This window comes from Mauremys reevesii, linkage group 1 (genome assembly GCF_016161935.1).
Source record: "Mauremys reevesii isolate NIE-2019 linkage group 1, ASM1616193v1, whole genome shotgun sequence".
Lineage (NCBI taxonomy): Eukaryota > Metazoa > Chordata > Testudines > Geoemydidae > Mauremys > Mauremys reevesii.
This window is the reverse complement of record NC_052623.1, coordinates 71191800-71211555: the sequence shown is the minus strand read 5'-3', so window position 1 is coordinate 71211555 and position 19756 is coordinate 71191800. Positions and strand designations below refer to the sequence as shown.

General features: G+C 40.7%; 1 protein-coding gene across 8 annotated transcripts in view; it reads right to left on the bottom strand.

The window, feature by feature from the left end:
- Window positions 1-583: 583 nt before the first annotated feature.
- Window positions 584-19756, bottom strand: part of PCDH17 (protocadherin 17) — a 102298-nt gene continuing 83125 nt past the window's right edge. For 3 of the 8 annotated variants that reach the window (XM_039488450.1, XM_039488478.1, XM_039488459.1), the window contains one exon: window positions 584-2656. In XM_039488450.1, the coding sequence (XP_039344384.1) occupies window positions 1974-2656 (683 nt within the window). In that variant the 3' untranslated portion in view covers window positions 584-1973. Of the gene's footprint in view, window positions 2657-11607; window positions 11670-14158; window positions 14234-19756 lie in introns of all 8 variants that reach the window. The other 5 variants (XR_005584672.1, XR_005584673.1, XM_039488469.1 and 2 more) reach the window with 5 other exon arrangements.

Genomic DNA, 19756 nt, shown 5'->3' with positions numbered 1-19756 from the left:
TACATGTAAAGATATGACAGTTTAAGTGTAATCCAGATCCACAGTTTTCTGTAACTGTGTTTCATGGTGCTATGTCATAGAGAGTATTTAAAATACCCAGAGGAAAATGTTAGTCTAAACTTTTCCTCTGCTGCTTCTTGTGCTTGTTTCATTTTAAGCAATTATTTAAATGTGTATTTTTTTCAACTTTCATCTAGAAGCAATTTTGAAGTTTGCCAAACACTGTAAAAAAGGTTGAAGTTAAATACAGGAATGGGGGTTGGGGGGGGAGAGAGAGAGCGAGAGAGATTCTCTTGCAAATTATTCCAACAAGACGATAACAAAGCAACTTAAAATAATAGTTAAAAAAACAAATAAAAAATAAGCAGTCCGCACCCTGAACCTTTGTAAACCATAGCACTTTCCAAGAAACCAGAAAAAACAGTGCTTGTACCACACAGGCTCTGACACATTTTTATACTCTATGAACTTAACAGTAGCATAAAACATTAAATATTAGGATCAGTTGTGATTTCAACCAAGAATGTGTTACCTAAACAGACTGTCTGCATATGTGCTTGGAAAAAAACAAGGAGGTTTCAGGTGTTGGTTCAAGTGTAATTTTTGTTATTAAACATGGGTTTGCAATAGAAGGACTTGCACATAACCATGACTGATAGTTGTATTTGTAGGCCGTTCAGTTAGCTCCATCAGCTCACTCAAACACATTCTGAACAGATTATGTACTGAAGTACTTTGTAGACCATACATTAAACAAGAGACTTTGCTCTGAGGCACTGCTTCCCACACTCCATGGGGAAAAGGAAGCAGGAGAAAACAAAACTCATAGAGTTCGACAGCTACTGAGGCAACACTTGCCATTTACAATATAAGCCCAAATATTTTTGCAACACAACTATATATTAATTTAATAAAATACACAATATAGCTCTTATACACTCAACAATTTGGCTCATATGCACTGAATCTGCAATAAATCAATAAAAAATATGTCATTTGATGTAAACACATTGAATCTTCTTACATTTGCACATTTAAATGGTCATGTAATTTGTGTAGATGTCTAAGACATTTTCACTTTCCTGAGCTATTTTAGTGTCCACAAATTAATAAAAAAGTGTTAATAATGTTATTTTGTTTCATGTATTACCCTTCAAAGGTAACTATTTTTGCAAACTTATATTATACCACAGGTTTGTTTCTAACTTAGTGCTAACTATTTATATTTTTGTTGGACACTAAAATGCTAAATAGGCATTAAAACCTTTTTTTTTCTTTTTATCAAGTGAATTAGCTTATGTGTGTGCAGGACAAAATGGACTATAACATTTTACATTTAACTTTAATATGATATGAGTTGTGTTACTAATGACCAGGATATGTTTTGTTGAATAATGATCTGGAATGATTTTTGTTTGTGTTTTTGTTTCATTTTTTGTGGCAGATAACTTTATACAGAAATGTTTACCACAAATGAATGTTAATGTTTGGTGTAGCTTGGACTACTACAAAATCTTTTTTAGGACTTTCAGTAGAAGTCTGTGGTGACTGCTGGAAATCCACCACAGATCAGAATGATTCAACCCTGCTTTTCATGGGGTTTATAGGTAAACAGTAAAGTCAGCATCAACTATTGAGGACAGTCTTAAAATATCAGACATAGTTCTAGTCCTCATTTCTCATACCTTCCTATCAGATTGTCAAAATGGCACTGTCTTTCCTTCTTTCTCTTGGTTCTTAATGTACTTCACACTGTCCTAATGAAAGTTTGGTCAAAATGAAACCAGTATTTTATGTGAAAAAGAAAGAGCAGTGAAAAGAACATACTTGTGGGCACTTCAGACGTTCACTAAAAGCCTTAAAGCAGCATTGGTCTTCCTTCATCCCTGTAAAACTGTTATAACCAGGGGCGATCTTTTATTTTTCTCCAAATAAGCAGAAGAGGCAAGTAAGTGCCAGCCTACACTTTTTTTTCACTTCCTCACAGCTACAGGGTCATTTCCACGACAGTCCTGTAAAAGCTTGTCAATTTCTCTCACAACTTCCTCTGCATCCACTGACTCTCTCCCTAAATCCCGATTTGAACGGTCTAACTGCTCCAGAACAGAGTCCATCTCACTTGAGTCTCGGCTCACTCGGGAATGTACATCTGCAAAGACCCTAGCCATCTGATCTGATGCAATGAATGGAGCGTCTCTTGACTGTTTACTAGGTGATAGATACTGACTGTCAGTTGACAAGTACTGGCTGCTTGGTTCAGCCAAGGCTCCTGATTTCACTTCACAACCATCCAGTGGTCCTTTTGTTGAGGTGCAAGGCTCAATGCATGTCTTGGTTGGGCTGCTCGATGCTGAGGGAACCTCCTGAAGAAGAGGACTCAGGGCACGTTTGGCTTTTAAATAAGGTTTAACATTGGCAATGAGAATAGTGTGCTCTCGCTTGTCTTTCCCAAATGTACAAAAAGTCTTTTTCCCGGTGGGATTCACAGTTTCGTAAGTCTCAGTCTCAACGTTAGCTTCAACTGTGGGTACAAAGAGATTTGTGCGATAATCTGCATTTTCAGCCTGATTGGTTGTAGGGAACTGTGGCATCCAACACCTGTCAGAATGACCGAGCACTCTGCATTCATCTGTGCAATTAACACACTCTTCTTGTTCTGTAAAGCAAATGAGAAAAACAACAACTCATGTTATTAGGGGTTCCTTTAAACTAATACAGAGGCTATGATCAGCTCTCAGTTTGGCTTGCCTGACCTCTGATTTCTTAATTATGGAAAAAAAAGGAATAATTAAAACATTTCAGGAGGACTGCATAAACTAACTGGTTGAGACAATATATTTACTTAACTCTATTTCTCTCACTATTAAAGCATTCACATAGCCCAAAGGAAATAAAAAGGGGTCATTAGAGAATCATTCTCAGTAGAATTGAGCTTCATCTGTAAACTAATCTGCTGTAGAAATCTTTTAGTCTTTGTTCTGTAGAACTCATCCTAGAAAAATAGTGAACAGTACTTAAGGAACTCAAAAGGCATTATCAGGATTAATTTTTCAAATCAAATAACTGAGCAATGACTGGCTCTCTGGAAGTACAAACACTTCATAGAAATCAGCTAGCTGAGTTTTCATTTTTGTCACCTCCATTTTGTTTGTAATTGCTATGCTGGGTGACAGTCATGAAATAAAAAGATTTTCTTAAAAAGCCAGCTTTTCCTGCTGAGAATAGAGAACTGGAATTTTCCATCTGTATGGTTCAGTATAAGCTTGTCAAAAATGCATACTGCTATTTTATTAGACATGAGAATGGATCATGTAATCAGTTTCCTCCTTTTTTGTTTTGGTGAAAGTATGTGAAAATGGATTTGCTCAATACATACAATTTGGAAGAATGATAAGCCTTGACACACTATTTGAATTGATAATGCTTTCAGTCAGGATTTTTATATTTCTATTTTATCAAAGAGATAATGGAATATAGCTAAATAAAGCATTTTTGTTCACTGCATCTTTAAAGACTAAATGTGGAAATTTCTGGTCCTACAATTCAATTCAAAGGGATACATAAGAACTTTGAGCTAGATTAATGGAGGGACTAACATGTTACCACACCTAACTTTTAGGCACCTTACTGCTCAGAGGAATCCACAGTCCCAAGTTAGGCACCTAGGCTCCCTGTACAGTGCATAGGTAAAAGAGAAATAGGTGCTGGTTCTGGTCCCCTTATATCTTTCAGCCCACTGGTTAGAGCACTTAACCAGGATGTGAGAGACCCACATTCAATTTTCCCCACTGCCTGATGCAAATAAGGAACTTGGATCTTCCCCATCTCAGGAGATTACCTTAACCATTGGATTTATTCTGGGGCAGGTTTCCTTCAGTCTCTCCTGTTGAGCTGTGTATAATTACTTAAATATACATTGGGAGAGACAGTGAGAGAGAGAGAATGACTCTATAGTCCAGTGGTTATGGCACTCACCTAGGAGGTAGGAGACCCAGTCCCTGTTCTCCAATGCCTAGTTAATTATACCAAGCAGCACAGATCCAACAGGACAGACTGAGAGAAGCCTACCTCAGACTACACCCTAACGCAATGGCTAGGGCACTCTATTGGAAGATGGAAGAACTATGTTGAGATCCCTTCTCCATATAAGGCAGAATGAAGAAATGAATTGGATCTACCACATCCCAGTTGAATGTTCTAACCAGTGGGCTAAAAGTTAAAGGGCACCACCAGCAGCTGTTGTGTGTGGGTTTAGGTGTTCTCTGAGAATGCCTACTGGATTGGATTCCACAGGCAAGATAAGCAGGGGAACACCTAGTTTGAGCATCCTGCTGGGGCTTCGGCATGAAATAGGTGTCTAGAATGGGACAGCTGTGTGCAAGCTCCCTGGCAGAAATGTAGGTGTCCTAGGGGACTGTAATGATGGAAATTCAGTGGGCGGCAGGTGAGCGGTAGTTTTGAGTATCTCAATGGTGACTAAATGTCAGACTTAGACCCAAGCTGCGGCCTGCATGCGGTCCAAAATTGGCACACTGCTACGGGCCAGGTGTGTGCTAAACGCTGCCGGGCCCATGCGACAAGATCTGGGGATCTTGCTCCGCTCCTGGCCCCACTCTGTGGAGAGGTCTCTAGGTGGGAGGCACTGGGTTTGTAGGGGGGCGTTGAGGTGGAGGGAGAGCGCTGTGGTTCTCAACCTGTGGCCCAGGTAACACATTGTGGGCCGCATGAAAAATAGGTTGAAAACCACTGCCCTAAATCCTCTGGAGAACCTATCCCATTCTGCTTAAAAAAAGGTATTTTGGCTGGTCATCTTGAGTCAAACCAATTATTTCTGGACTGTAGTTCTTCATCCCCGAACTCCACTGTGTGAATGACTCCAGCTCTATGTCAGGAGGCTAGAAAATTTCAGAAATACCCTTTGAATCCCTTATTAAGGGGTTCTTGATTGTAAGGGGAACTACTGCCCATATTCTCAGTACTCTCCAGCTAGTACTGAGAGAGTAAATCTCAGATGTCTTGAGTCCCGGGTTTTCTGTACACTGTTCCTCAGCTGCTAAGAATTTCCACCCACTAAAGTAGCAGACAGGCCTCCAAATCATTATGTTTTTTTTAAAGAATATGGTAGCCATATAAATGTTTAGACCTGGAATTCCAGCTGAACTAAAAAGATTGAGATCCTGATATATGTATGCGCGCGCACACACACGTATTCCACACACACACACACACACACACACGGTCTTGATCCTGAAAAATGCTGAGCACCTGTAACTCTTACTGACTTAATGTCAAAGTGTATTGCAGGTGAACTGCACCTATCAGGATCAGACAATAACTATTTAATAATCTTAGAACACACATCTCTATGTATTAAATATATACACACAAACTACACAAATCCACGCACAGATAAAAACACAGAGAGGCATCTAGCAGAATCGAATACTATAAAACAGCATTAATCATTTTCACTTCAAAAAAAATCAGACATATGACTGAAGCTTGAGCTAAGTTTAATTAATGCTGTGCTAAATCACTTTATAGTGAAGTAATTTAATTCATGGTGAGAGAGTTAACCTAGATATATTATTAATAATCATTTACAGAGTACTGCGAATTCATGCAGTGCTCTACACATGTTCCTGACCCCAAAGAGCTTAAAATCTAAGACTGACAAAAGAAACAAAAGAAACAAATATGAGACAGAGTAAACTGCTATAGGGGGAAAAGAGTGTGGAGAAATTCTTGAGGAACAGAACATAGCAGGAAGGATTTATGGAAAAAATTAGTAGAGGATCTCTGGAGAACAAGAAGTTGGACACTCTTCTTAGTGTATGGGGAATGGCGTAAAGTAAAGATGGTTAAAAGCAGGGAGTTTAAGAAGAAAATGAAGAGAGCATACCAAGAAAGGGCTGGGAAGAGCTTAAAGACTGGGGTTGAAGTTTGTGATGCCTGTTTTTACCATGTATTAATGAGATGGCACTAGTGCCCATATGTGGTGACAATTGCTTGGTGATAACAATGCGGAGCCACACAGATAAATTATATTTCTCTTACACCTGCATTTCACCAATTAGTCTATCTCTATCAGAACTGCTTGAAAATTTCAACCCCCTTAGCAGCTTCAAAAGAACCAAATGAAAAATAAATGGCTGGCCAAAAAAAGAGAAAAAATCCCAAAACAAACCAAACAAAATAAAACTTCCATCAACCTGCTAGAGCATCGTTTCTCAAACTGGGGTCCGCGGACCCATGGGGATCAGCAAGGGTCCTCCAGAGGGTCCGCCAGCCCCACTGATCAACACCTCCCCCTCCCTCCCTCAATTCTTCCCCTTCCAGCTGTTCAATGTCATGTAGGAGGTGCTGGGAAGGAGCAGAGATGGGGCACGCTGGGGGAAGGGGCGGAATTATGTCTGGGGCTGCCAGCCTCACTGATCAACTCCTCCTCCTCCCTCTCTCAATTTGTCTCCACCCTCCCAGTGCTTCCTGTACGCCTCAGAACAGCTGTTCAGCAGTGTGTAGGAGGCGCTGGGAAGGAGGTGGAGGAGCGGGGACGGGGTGCGCTCAGGGGAGGAGGCGGAATCATGTCCAGGGCCTGCCCCTGCTGATCAACTCCTCCTCCACCCTCCCAGTGCCTCCTGCATGCCAGGGAACAGCTGTTCAGCAGCGTACAGGAGGCTCTGGGAAGGAGGGGGAGAAGCAGGGACCGGGTGCGCTAGGGGGTGGTGAAGAAGAGGGGTAGGGGTGGAGTGGGGGTGGGAAAAGGTGGAGCAGGGGTGAGGCTTTGGGAGAAGGAGTGGAATGGGGGGGTCAAGCCTGAGATGAGCAGGGGTCATGGGATCTGCAAAAAAAAAATCAAAATAGGGGTTTCGGGTTGCTAAAGTCTGAGAACCACTGTGCTAGAGAATATTCTTTTATTTTTCATCCCAAACAATGGCATATGCCTCTCCAAATGATGCCAGTCAGGGTTAGACCAGTAACAGATAGAATGACATGTGTGAATCATCAATATTTTTGGTTTGCTGGCCAAACTGAAAACAAAAACAAAAAACATGTTTCAAGTTGAAACAAAAGCTATTTGGTTTTCGGGTGAAACAAAAAACCCTGAAAACAAAATAAAAAAAATCATTTTGTGTTGAATTAAATGTTTTGTTCAAAGTCAAAGAAAAATCTGAGCTGTGGGAAACCTTGCTTCAAGTCTTTACTCTGTCCCATCTGGTAGGGATTTGAACTTGTTAGACTGTCCCTTCCCCAATTACAGGTGAATGCTCCAATTACCAGGATATTCTAGAGTTGGCCTCCCTTATTCTCTTCTATTAGCACTGTTTTATTTTGTATAAAAAAAAATAAATATTTAGTAGAGGAGGGAGTGAAACCCAAGTATCCAACCCACCCCCCATCACAGCTGAATCAGCTAATCACAAGGTTAGGGTATGTCTACACTACGGGATTATTCCGATTTTACAGAAACCGGTTTTTTAAAATAGATTGTATAAAGTCGAGTGAACGCGGCCACACTAAGCACATTAATTTGGCGGTGTGCGTCCATGTACCGAGGCTAGCTACGGGGGGAGTGGAAGAGTGTAAATTGACGACATACACCCTGAAACACCCGGGAAAATGTTTTTGACCCTTCAGGCATTTGGAGCTCAGCCAAGAATGCAAACGCTTTTCGGAGACTGCGGGGCTGTGGGATAGCTGGAGTCCTCGGTACCCCCTCCCTCCCTCCGTGAGTGTACGCTTCTCACGCAGCACTGTGCTGAATCCCTGCTGTGGCCTCTGTCTATCATAGTCTGGAGATTTTTTCAAATGCTTTGTCATTTCGTCTTCTGTAACGGAGCTCTGATACAACAGATTTGTCTCCCCATACAGCGATCAGATCCAGTATCTCCCGTACGGTCCATGCTGGAGCTCTTTTTGGATTTGGGACTGCATCGCCACCCGTGCTGATCAGAGCTCCACGCTGGGCAAACAGGAAATGAAATTCAAAACTTAGCGGGGCTTTTCCTGTCTACCTGGCCAGTGCATCCGAGTTCAGATTGCTTTCCAGAGCGGTCACAATGGTGCACTGTGGGATACCGCCCGGAGGCCAATACCATCGATTTGCGGCCACACTAACCCTAATCCAACACCGCAATACCGATTTCAGCGCTACTCCTCTCGTCGGGGAGGAGTACAGAAATCGGTTTAAAGAGCCCTTTATATCGATATAAAGGGCCTCATTGTGTGGATGGGTGGAGGGTTAAATCAGTTTAACGCTGCTAAATTCGGTTTAAACGCGTAGTGTAGACCAGGCCTTAGAGTCATTCTAACTCTCTTTCTGGCTTTAAAGGCAGAGCACTATGAAAAGTATAATAGCTTTCTTTTTAAAATCTATCTAAAACATTTCTAAATTTTTCTTGCTAAATATGTGGAATACACAGATGCATGACAGTGTGGTACAGAGGTTTTTATGGCCATTTTAAGGGATTTCCTGCACAAGTCATTCATTTCATGACTTCTCAGTGTTTCACACTGCAACCTTAATATTCTTTTAATGTAGTTTCTCATCTTAAAAAAGCCTGGCAAATTCCATACAAAAAATCACCATCCTATGCAATATTTGCTAGGCAGCTAGGGCAGAATGCTCTCTACCACACAATCAAAGATGCAGGAGTTCTTTACACTTTCCTATGTACCTTCAATCATTCTATCAAAGCAGGTAGGTCCTATGTCCCTTCTTACACACTTTCACTCATATGGAAAAAGGCAGCTCTCCCTCTGAACTTCTTAACATATGAACATGTGCACAGAGACCATAGAAGACTGGCAGACACTGATAGTAGGTCATATTTTAAAAATCAGTGCATATTTGCCAACTATTTTAAGACACTTATAACTTTAACATATCACAGCCAACTTTTGTGAAACCACTAAAATGCATATCTACAAAGAAGAAATTATATTCCTGCTAAATTTCAAGTTTTTAACAACTAAAATGCTCACAGCAAGACCTAAAGTTAAGGCTATGTTTTAGTCACGGGTATTTTTAGTAAAAATCATGGACAGGTCATGGGCAGTAAACAAAAATTCACAGCCTGTGACCTGTCCACGACTTGTACTATATACCTCTTACTAAATCTTGCTGTGTGGAGGGGCAGCCTGGGACCCCCGCTGGTGCTGGAGAGAGTGGCCTGGGACCCCCACTGGTGTGGGGGGTAGGCGATGGCACGCAGCCCGGGACCCCCACTGGTGCTGGGAGGCGCAGTTGGAAGGGACAGTTGACAGGGCTCGCAGGCTCTATACCTGGCTCCATGCCTCCCTGGAAGCAGCGACATCCCCTCCCTCATCTCCTAGGTGGAGGCATGGCTAGGCAGCTCTACACGCTGCCTCCACCGAGAGTGCCAGCTCCACATCTCCCATTGGCTGGGAACAGTGGCCAATGTGAGCTGCGGGGGTGGTACCTGCAGGCAGAGATAGTGTGCAGAGTCCCTTGGCCACGCCTCCACTTAGGAGCCAAGACAGGGGGATGTTGCCACTTCCGGGAAGCCCACAGGTAAGCACTGCCCAGAGCCCTCACCCCATACCGCACCCCAAATTCCAGCCCTGAGCACCTTCCCACACTCAAACTCTTGCTGCTGCTGGAAGGCGTGGAGGCCCTAGATTTCCCCAGCAGCAGTTGGTGAGGCTGGCCTTGGGGCAGCCTCAGCTGCTTGGGCAGCCCTGGGGTCAGCCACACCAGCCGCTGGAGAAGTCACGGAGGTCACGGAAAGTCACGGAATCCATGACTTCTGTGATCTCGATGACAACCTCACAGCCTTATCTATAATTAATATAGATAATTAATTCATTAAACAATATTTTCAATCTTCTTATTTTTTTGCTCTTTTAACTCTTGGGCTGAAATCTGGCTGTTTTGTTCTGTCTAGGGATTACTTTTTTTTAAAAAAAAAAGCAATAATATTTCAGTCATTTTTGAGAATGAGAATTGATAATTTTCATATATGGAAGTTGTATTTTTTTCTCATTGCCTTCCATTTTCAAAAATGGCTGAACCAGTTGTACTTATTTTTTTAAAAACAGTAGTCCTTGGACTAAGAACAATCCATTCAAAGATAAAAGACCAAATATATAATAAGACTGAAAATAAAATGGAACACTTATGAAATGTTAACTATAGGTCTTGCTGTGCATTCTGTTAACTATAGGTCCCACTGTACACTCTGTCTGTAACTAGAGCCCTGCAAATTCATGGATATGCACTTTATATCTGCAGATATTCGCATCCGCAGACGCGAACCATTTTTGCTGATTAGGGATGGATGCGGATCCAAATTTTATATCTAAATCCCTACAAATTTTGTATCCATACAGGGCTCTATCTATAACGTATAGAAAAGAACCCTGTGGTTGAGATTTTCAAAGCCGACTAGTGGACTTTACATAACTCCCATTAACTTCAATATGAGTTATGTGGCTAAGATCCCTAGTCAACTTTGAAATTGTCAATCTTTATGAATATATGTGTGTGCATACATATAAGTGTTTACATACATATATGTGTAACTATTACACACTATTTGTCCCTCATCAATAACTTCAGAAAGAAAAATCTATGATCCATTAGACTTGGCGATTCCTTTAACTAAAATGAATACTTATCTTTATATATCATATTTATCTTTCCCCTCTAGTTTCCTGAATTGGCTAAAGCTGTTTTTATACTTGCATTCATATTTGCAGTATTGACTAACCTTCCATTTCTGTTCCCTGGACATCCTAGCACTGACTGAATTAAATATGAAGCAAAAAAAGGAGAGAACAGTTTTGTGAGGAAAAAAATACAAGTTGACCTTGAAGGGAAAACCACCAGCAGTGCATGAGCTTTTGCATTACATTGCTGAAAATCTGTAGCTTTTTACTTCACTCTTTTATGTCACATCATAGGAAGCAGATTTGGACTATTGATTATCATACATTATAAGCTGCTCACCTCACCATTAGCCTGTAATTTTGACTGCTGTTGCTAGCAGACAGTGAAGAAAATCGAACAGCCACTTTTGTACTAGCAGCAGAAACTATAAACACAAAGTGAACTATCACCACCAAGGGCCAAATTAGTATTTATGAGAAAACAGAATCAATTTAAAGGTAAAAATAAATATATAAAATAGGTCATATGCAGCATTGTACAGCAAGATGCACTGGAAGGGGGATATGCACCATTGGTCTTTATCTCTACTCGTCTACCTCCTGTTGAAAATAAACCCTTAACAGTCCAAGTGTGTACAATAAACAGCAGCAGCCTGGAGACTTTCCTCAATCTCTGGAGCTTTAAGGGTAAACAATCAGAAGTGCTGTATGCACTTTAGGGAGAACAAATCCTAAAATAACCCGCTAAATTATCAACCATAGAAAGAAAAGGAAACAAGCTACCTGGCAAATGATAGTCACCTAGATTGGAAATCTGTAGTAGAAAGAGAGCTAAGATAGCCCAGGATGAAGTCATGCTGTCAAAATGTAGACTGTACAATACTAGATATATATTTGAGCAAAAATATGCTACATCTGATATACTGTTTTAAGCTACAGCAAAAGCCAATGCAAAAAATGGTCATTTGAGCTAACCTTAAAATGAAAGATGAACTTCTGTGGTTCTTTCTCTAATTCCTTACTCTTTCCTCACAGTCCTTATAAAAGAGAATAAAATAAAAACAGTGCCATAGTTCTCTTTACATCACAAATACACTGCACTACAATGATAACTAATTAGTGGGTTCATATTGCTGACTTCTTTCATACGGCTAAAAAATGGGAAATTATAATTTGACTCATTAATTCTTAAGTGTCTTCTTTATTATCTGAAGGTGAATTTAATATAATTAAAGTTTTTTGCTTCTAACAATGATTCAGTATAGCTAACCTAACTTCACAAATACTGTTTCACTTTAATTGGCTCTTACGTGTCTATTTTAAATTACTTTAAAAATAAAAGACCAAACATAAAAAAAAACAACTGCCAAGAAACATCTTATATGCTATGTTTATAATCTCCAGGTCACTACAGTTTGTGTCAAATTACTGAACATAATGTAATAGTGTATGCTCATGTTTGTGTGTTTGTGTGTGTACGCTGACTTCACTTACATATGAGAAATTATAGAAAACCAAACAAAACAAAACCACAATACCCAAAACCACACTTGAGTGAGGCAAACAGGGTTTGGCCCATTATGCCTTATATTGGCTGACTTGGTAAATGATAGCTCATGTGCATTCTTTGCCTAAAATTTCACTCTCGTGGCATTTAGCATGTGTAGCTATGCATCACCGTATAGGCATGTAGCAGGACTACAAAATAGATAAATATATTTTGTAACACTACATATTACATTTACATATTGGATAAGTAAAGGAAGAACACTTACTTTTCTACCATTTATGGGCAGTGAATTAAGATGTCAATAATTTTGTTATATATATGTTTTTACAGTCTTGGTGGATACTAGCATATGCTCATCAGTCTTACATATTAATATGCTTTATTCTTTTTCTTCTTCTTTCAAATAACAGTTGATCTCCTGGATAGCTGGAGGGAAAACCTGGCTCCATGAAAATCAATGAAAGTTTTGCCATTGACTTTCATAGAGGCAAAATTTCACCCGTTTCCTATCCTCTCTGGATACTGCCACACTCTAATCTACCTGTTTTACCTTGTTTACCTTTATAATGCTAAAGGTAAAAAAAAGATCCAATCCTACAAATCCTTAATGGTATGCACAGTCCAGCTGAAGTCAATGATACTGCTCTTGTGAGCAGGGTTATTCAAATGAAAAAGGGTTTACAGGACTGGGCCCAAAAGTTTATATCTACCTGTTCTTAAAGCATGATAATGCTATTACAGTCCACCTCTTGCTCGTGAAATGTTCTCTTTTCTACTGCATTACATAGTGAACAACAAGAATGTGTTTTCTGAGCTTTATTACATATTAAGGGGGGAAAAGATTTGCCCTTTGGGTGCATGCACAAAGTTCACATTGACTTTCCTGGAAGCTGAACTCATTTGACCCTTGGTTTTGCATATTCATTACTGAAAATAGTTATATATAGAACTCAAAAATGAAATAACTACAGGACTCTTGAAATCACACATATTTTCAGTCTAGTTGCATACAAAATTATGCAAAGTGAAAAATCAGCATTTACTTTAGACCAATAGAACGCAATAACTTTTATATACTATTTTAATATTTTGATTAAAATATTAAACATTGAATGCCTATATTTATGTATACATATGTATAAATGGCTGTACACTTAACTGTATATATTTTCCAAAAAGAGATATCAGTAACTCTCTCTTAAGAACTACAGCTAGTAATTCCTGTAATCTGATCAGAAAACCTTCTAGAATTAATATGAAATTGTGTCCCACTTTTAATTTGAGGGAAACAATTACCTTTACTCAAAAATGTTGTCACCTGAAAGAACTATTTATCAATAGGCATCTATTAGAGACAAAAAATAATGGCTTCTGTGACATGCCCTAAACATTAGGGTTATATGACACTTCTGATGAGAACAATCAACTAAAGTACTACTTCTGAGGTTGGATTCCTGTTTAATTACAATTGCTTTTGACATAAATAAGCAGAGGTAAACAAATAGTTCTCTGCACATGCTTGCATTTATTAAACAGAGCTGTTTGCAATCTGCATATTTATATTGGCTTGTCTGTTTAAAGGCTTCTTTCAGTTAGGCAAAGCAATTTGCTTAGATTAGAATGATGATTGACAGTAGAACCAAAATGGATTCCCATTTTTTAAACCTCTTAACTCTTGTGGGCTTTTCTTCTGATATTACAACTATCAACACCTGAGGATTATTACCCTTATACAGAGTTTCCCTCGAGTTTTCAAGGAAACAGGGTAAGGGAAGGATATTTCTAACACTGATATGGCATAAAATATTAGAAAGACAATTAAAAGGTGATGGGCCAGTAGATTTAGTCCTACTTTATCACTGCTGTGTTAGTCCATAAACATTTCAAAAATATTGCAGGGCTGAGAGGATTATTATATACAGTACATTAAAATATGCTTTGAAATCTATGAAAGAGTTAGTGTCAGTCTTACATATTTTTAGAGGCAGTGCAAAAATAAGAAAATGTACTTGTTACCTGAAAATTTTCCTTCCTCACAGCGGGCTGGTCCACAGATCCCAACAATGGGTCTTTGGCCTCTGCCTTGCTGTTCTGGAGGCAAACCAGATCTGTGAGTCACAGACAGAGATAGGCTCCACTTCCCCAAAGCCCACCAATGTGAACACTTCCTCAGTAGAAAAATACTATCTAAACCTGAGGGGGGTAAAACATGTGGTCCTGGCACCACTTGTGGCCCCTGAGACTCTAAACTGTGCTCCCTTGAGGGTGACGGCATTAATAAGAATATTTATAGTTGACTGTGAATTGATAATGTGTTCCCTGAGACATATCCTGTGTAATTTGTCAGTTGACGAGCTTAAATCAGCCCTCCCACTCTGCAGTGGGGGCAAGGGGATCAGTTTCTCATATAGCCCCAGGAACAGCTCTGATAGCTGGCCACCTGCTGCATCAGAGGGAAGGGAAGAGAGAGTCTTTTTGGATGCTCCATGGTACCTGCTTCCCTACCAGGGTTTGGGAGCCCCAAGTGAGCAGGATAGGAGGTCAAGTGGTTCTGTCTCTTTCACACAGGACAGCTGAAGAAAGGGAAAAAAAGAAGTAGAAAACCAGCAACCAATTTTTGCTCCCTAGTTCGCTGCCCCTGTACCAACCCTGAGAGGGGCTAGAATCTGCTTTAATTTGCTCACCAAGGGACCAAATGCCAGCTGCGGATAGACAGAGCACACTCTGGCTCTCCCCAATCCCACCACCAAAATACTCCCTGAGCCAGGGCTGCAGGGAGGAAGACATAAGAGCCAGCTATGCCAGCTCTATGCTTGCTGAGGAATTGCCCACGCTAAGGAAATCCCCAGCAGGAGACTTGCTGGTGGTTTACATTGCCTAAACAATTGGCCTAAACTGATAAACTATTAGCATTTAAACTGTGAATATAGTGACTCCTTGTTGTAAAGCCCAAGAGCTGTTTCCTGGAAAAGAAGAGAAATATGACTGCAGTAATTAATAGGACAGATCTGTGGATCTGTTAGAAAGGACATTTTCAGACTAACACATTTTCCTATTCTTTGTCAAAGAATACAATGGGATTTTATCAACATTATTCCAATGAGATGGGATTGCTCTAGTTCAGAAATTTAATTGAATTTGTATAATTATTTACCAATAATTCATAAAATTCAAATGATCTTTTATGTTGTGTTCATATCTATTGTGGTAGTCTTTAGGAGCCCAGTCAAGATCAAGGCCCCATTGTGCTGGACACCATACAAACAAATAGTAAAAGCCAGTCCCTGATCCAAAGAATTTACAACTTAGTTAGAGTGAAGAGGCAACAAGTGACTATGAGAAATAAAAGCAAAGAATGAGGGAGGACAGACAAAGGTAATGAAAACATGATCATCCTTCCCAAACTAATATTTTTTTAAAATAAATAAACATTGCTATCTCTGACTGACATACAACCAAGCACCAGTGGTTAGCTTTATATTACTACATTAACTATTTTTCATAAACTATCAATTAACTTAATATACAGTCTTTACAGTGATAGCCAGAAGAGGAGCCTTTTGCTTTGTAAGCTGAGATACACCATCTTAAAAGTTTGGGGATGGCAGATATTTTTAAAGGACATGTCTGACTGCTATGTGGCGTTGCTGACACGGTGGCTTTCTGAAGGATTCTCTCTTGTTTATATACCTGTTTCAACAGCCCTGCTGTCATTCAGAGTATGTCATCACTTCTCTTCAATTGTGATAGACTGAAGTCAGTAGGGTTCTGTGAGGGAGAATGGGTTTGCCTATTGCAGGATCAATGCATTAAAGTTTATCAATAGGTACTCAATCTTTTATACATGGTAGACTATGACAAGGAGGCGTGGCCTCCCTGAGAGATTGACAAGGAGGGACCACAACCCGCCCCTTGGGTTGCAGAGCCAGGAAGGTCATGCCTGCCCTGCCAGAAGCTGAGGGGTGGGACAAGAAGCGGAAGTATAAAAGGCAGGTCCTGCAGCTCAGTTGGGCTGGAGCCACTGAGGGAGGCAGATATGTGCATTCCGCTTCCTGCTGGAGCCTGAAGAGGACCCTGGCCATAACAAAGACTTTCCAGAGCTGCCAGTTGACCAATATGAAGAGGAGCTGCTGGGAATGCTGCTGGCCACCTACTGCAGGGAGATGGAGAACACCCATAGAATGGAGGTACACATCAAGGGGAATGTAGGAAGTAGCCCATGAGAAATAGATGACAGTCTGGTTGGGCTTTGGCCTGATACTAGGTCAGCATGTTGCGGGAAGAGACCCACTGACCTAGTGGTGGACCACTTCACCACTGTTAGGGCCCTGGGCTGGGACCCGGGCCCCCCATCCCCTGCTAACCCAACCCTGGGGCAGCAGCCTCCACACTGTAGGCCACATGGCCTGCATTTGTCTGAAGTCTGCCAAAGTCAGGATGCCTGACTGTTGCTGCTCTGCCCTGACTGCAGGCCAGAGCCCCTCACTTGGTGGTGCCCCACCCTGACAAAGGGCTTGGGCACCTAGACTCGGTGCTGCTTGGCCCAGCTCAGGTGGCCTTAGTTTTAAAGACACCTAATTCCCCTCTGAGTGAGTGCTGCAACAAGGGCATGACTGTGAGGAGGCATGGCCTCCCTCAGAGATTGACAAAGAGGGTTTGCCACGCACCCTTACATAGACACAAGTACAAGCTGAATCCAGGACATATATCCTAATTTTGGCCACCTTTGGACCACCATCCTACCAAATGTGAAAAAAATTACCATTTCTCTCACACTTTTGCCATCAAGCACTAATGTTACATTTAAAAACTCTTTCCCTGCTAGGGCAAGATCATGTCTGTTCTCTACTGATAGGGGAAACCCCCTGAATATCACTTTCTGTTTCCAAAGGTTGATATTATGCTATGGTCATACACCTTAATCCTTGTGGGAGGCAGAATGTTTTCCCATTCCTTCTGAAGGCCATCATTACTACTTTCGCTTGCCAAGATTCAGCTATCAGATCACCACAAACCTCTCTCTTGCCACATAGTAGGCTGGAGATCTCTGAGGAAATCTAACTTTGTATATGGGTTTAGAGATGTTTTTGTAGGAAGGTGGGAAAAAAAGGAAATGCCTCATGTGAGATCTGCCCTAGGTCAGGATAACCAGCAGGGGACATTACTGTTTGACTAAATGGCACCAAGGACTATGATTTTGCCAATTGCTGACTTTATGTTTTATTTGTATTATTAGTGCCTTCAAGTCAGAGATTTCCTGGATGGAGTTTTCACTTATCCCAATTTATGAGGAATCCACATTCTTCTATGATTTTGAGTGTCACAAGAATATCATCCTTGCCTTTCTGCCTGGATGATGCTCCATTACAAGTTAATTCAAGAGAGAATACATAAAGATGCCCCTTTGTCTGAAAGCTGCCGCTCTAACTATGAGAACTTTGGCATAGACTATTGGGAACACAGAGAGATGCAGTTAGATTTTTTTCAGGTTCACAGTCAATAATAATTAAAAAAAAATCTCTAAGATATTCTGTTTGAAGATGACTTTTAGAGTCTTCATGCTGAACTTTAATTTCTCCAGATGCCTAATCAGGAGTTTCAAGTTCCAGATTGTGCTGTTGTTTTTTAATACTTTGAGGATCATAATTAGAATAGAATATAGACATTAACAATTCTCTGTTGGAGGAACTTTCTCTGTTCCTCTGATTTGCATGTGTTGAAATAAGCAGCTGAGTCACCTTGGTATCCATTACCTTTGAACTTGTTGCATCCTCATCTTGTACAGAGATCTGTTTGAGTACTATGCCATAACACAGAGGTCGGCAACCTCTGGCATGCGGCTCGCCAGCGTAAGCACATTGGCGGACCGGGCCAGTTTGTTTATCTGCTGCGTCGGCAAGTTTGGCAGACCGTGGCTCCCACTGGCCACGGTTCGCCGTCCCAGGCCAATGGGGGCAGCAGGAAGCTGCAGCCAATACGTCCCTCGGCGCTTCCCGTAGCCCCCATTGGCCTGGGACGGCAAACTGCGGCCAGTGGGAACCACGGTCTGCTGAACCTGCTGACGCGGCAGATAAACAAACTGGCCCAGACCGCCAGGGTGCTTACTCTGGCGAGCTGCATGCCAGAGGTTGCCGACCCCTGCCATAACAAAATGTCTGTCTGTTCTATAGCATGACCTGTAGTCTCTTTGGGTTTTTTCCCCAAATATTTTGCCATTACTTTTCCACAGGTTTCCTAAATAACCTCCCTGCATATAGTTAGAAGTTACTTTGCCTGGCCATTAGCTTCCCACAATCTGAATCATATTCCTTTGAGAAACTGCACTACATACTACAGAACTGGACAAGAAGCCAAAGGGCATCCACAGGCACAATCAAAATGGAAGATGCTGTTAGTGCAAACTTTCTGAGAGATGCTCTCTATTACTTTATCTTCATGTTTTATTAAGGAGGAGCTACAGTAAGACATTCCACAGTCTAAAAAAACAGCTCAGGCAAAGCAGGTAGATGCTACTGCTGCCCTTAAGACTACTGAGGAAGCCTCATCATTTCTCTTAAAGATAAATCATACAATATGTCTGTCCATGGATTCCTTGGGAGAAAATCTCCATTCTGTAAATGATAGAGCCTTTCATTAAGGCAGACATGGGTGCAGATATTTAGAAAGATGACTAATCTTGTTGTAGACATATAAACATTATGAACTATCTTGGGCTATTCAGAGAGCCATTTTGGTTTCCTGAAGCCTTTCACTCTGATATAATTAATACAGAACTTCATATATGCTTTCTACTAAACCTTGATTTGCTTTTGTTTTATATTAGACATCTGCTCTTAGTCTTTCTGTGTGCATGGAAAGAAAAGGTAAAGGACTTCTGTGAGGGTTTTTGGCTTGGCTGTCTGAATGAAAAATAACAGGGATCTGAAACAACGGATCCCCAAAGGTTGTCTGATGGTCCCAAAAGTGACCAGTGGACTTCTGAATAAGACATTGATTTGCTTTATTTTTCTTGTAAAGAAAAATGTTGCTTTGACCATTAAGGGGTCAAAATGGATAAGTAGCACCACATGTAACTGCACCGTTTGTTGTTCTTTAGGAAAAACTGCATAAGGAGTTAAGGATATAAAAAATTGTTCTTAAGAGAAAGAGAACTCAATTTTTTTTTCTTCGTGCTACCTGCTACTGTACAGGTACATTACACACCATGTTTTGTAGGTTTCAGACATGTAATTTAGCTAAAATGATACAATGGCAGAGCTTTAAACTTATTTGTCAGGGTCTCAAGTGACTCTGTGTAGTTCCAGCTGAAGATGTATTCCCTCCCTTAGCTCAAAATTGTCTAGTGTCTGAGGAGCCCAAATATTTGTAAAGCTGATATCATGCATATGCTTCCAGTGTAACTGCTACACATATACGCTTGGCATCCACCTCTATGTAAAAACAGACTTAATTGTCCCTGGTATGATTATGTGAAAATCTCTGTTTTTGGATATTTAATACAAAATAAATAAGTAAAAGGACAAATGTGATGTTGGAGAATTACTGTTATATTACTGGCAAGGTTTGCAGACAGAATGTGCACTGCATCATGGCTATCAACAAAATAGTTTATTT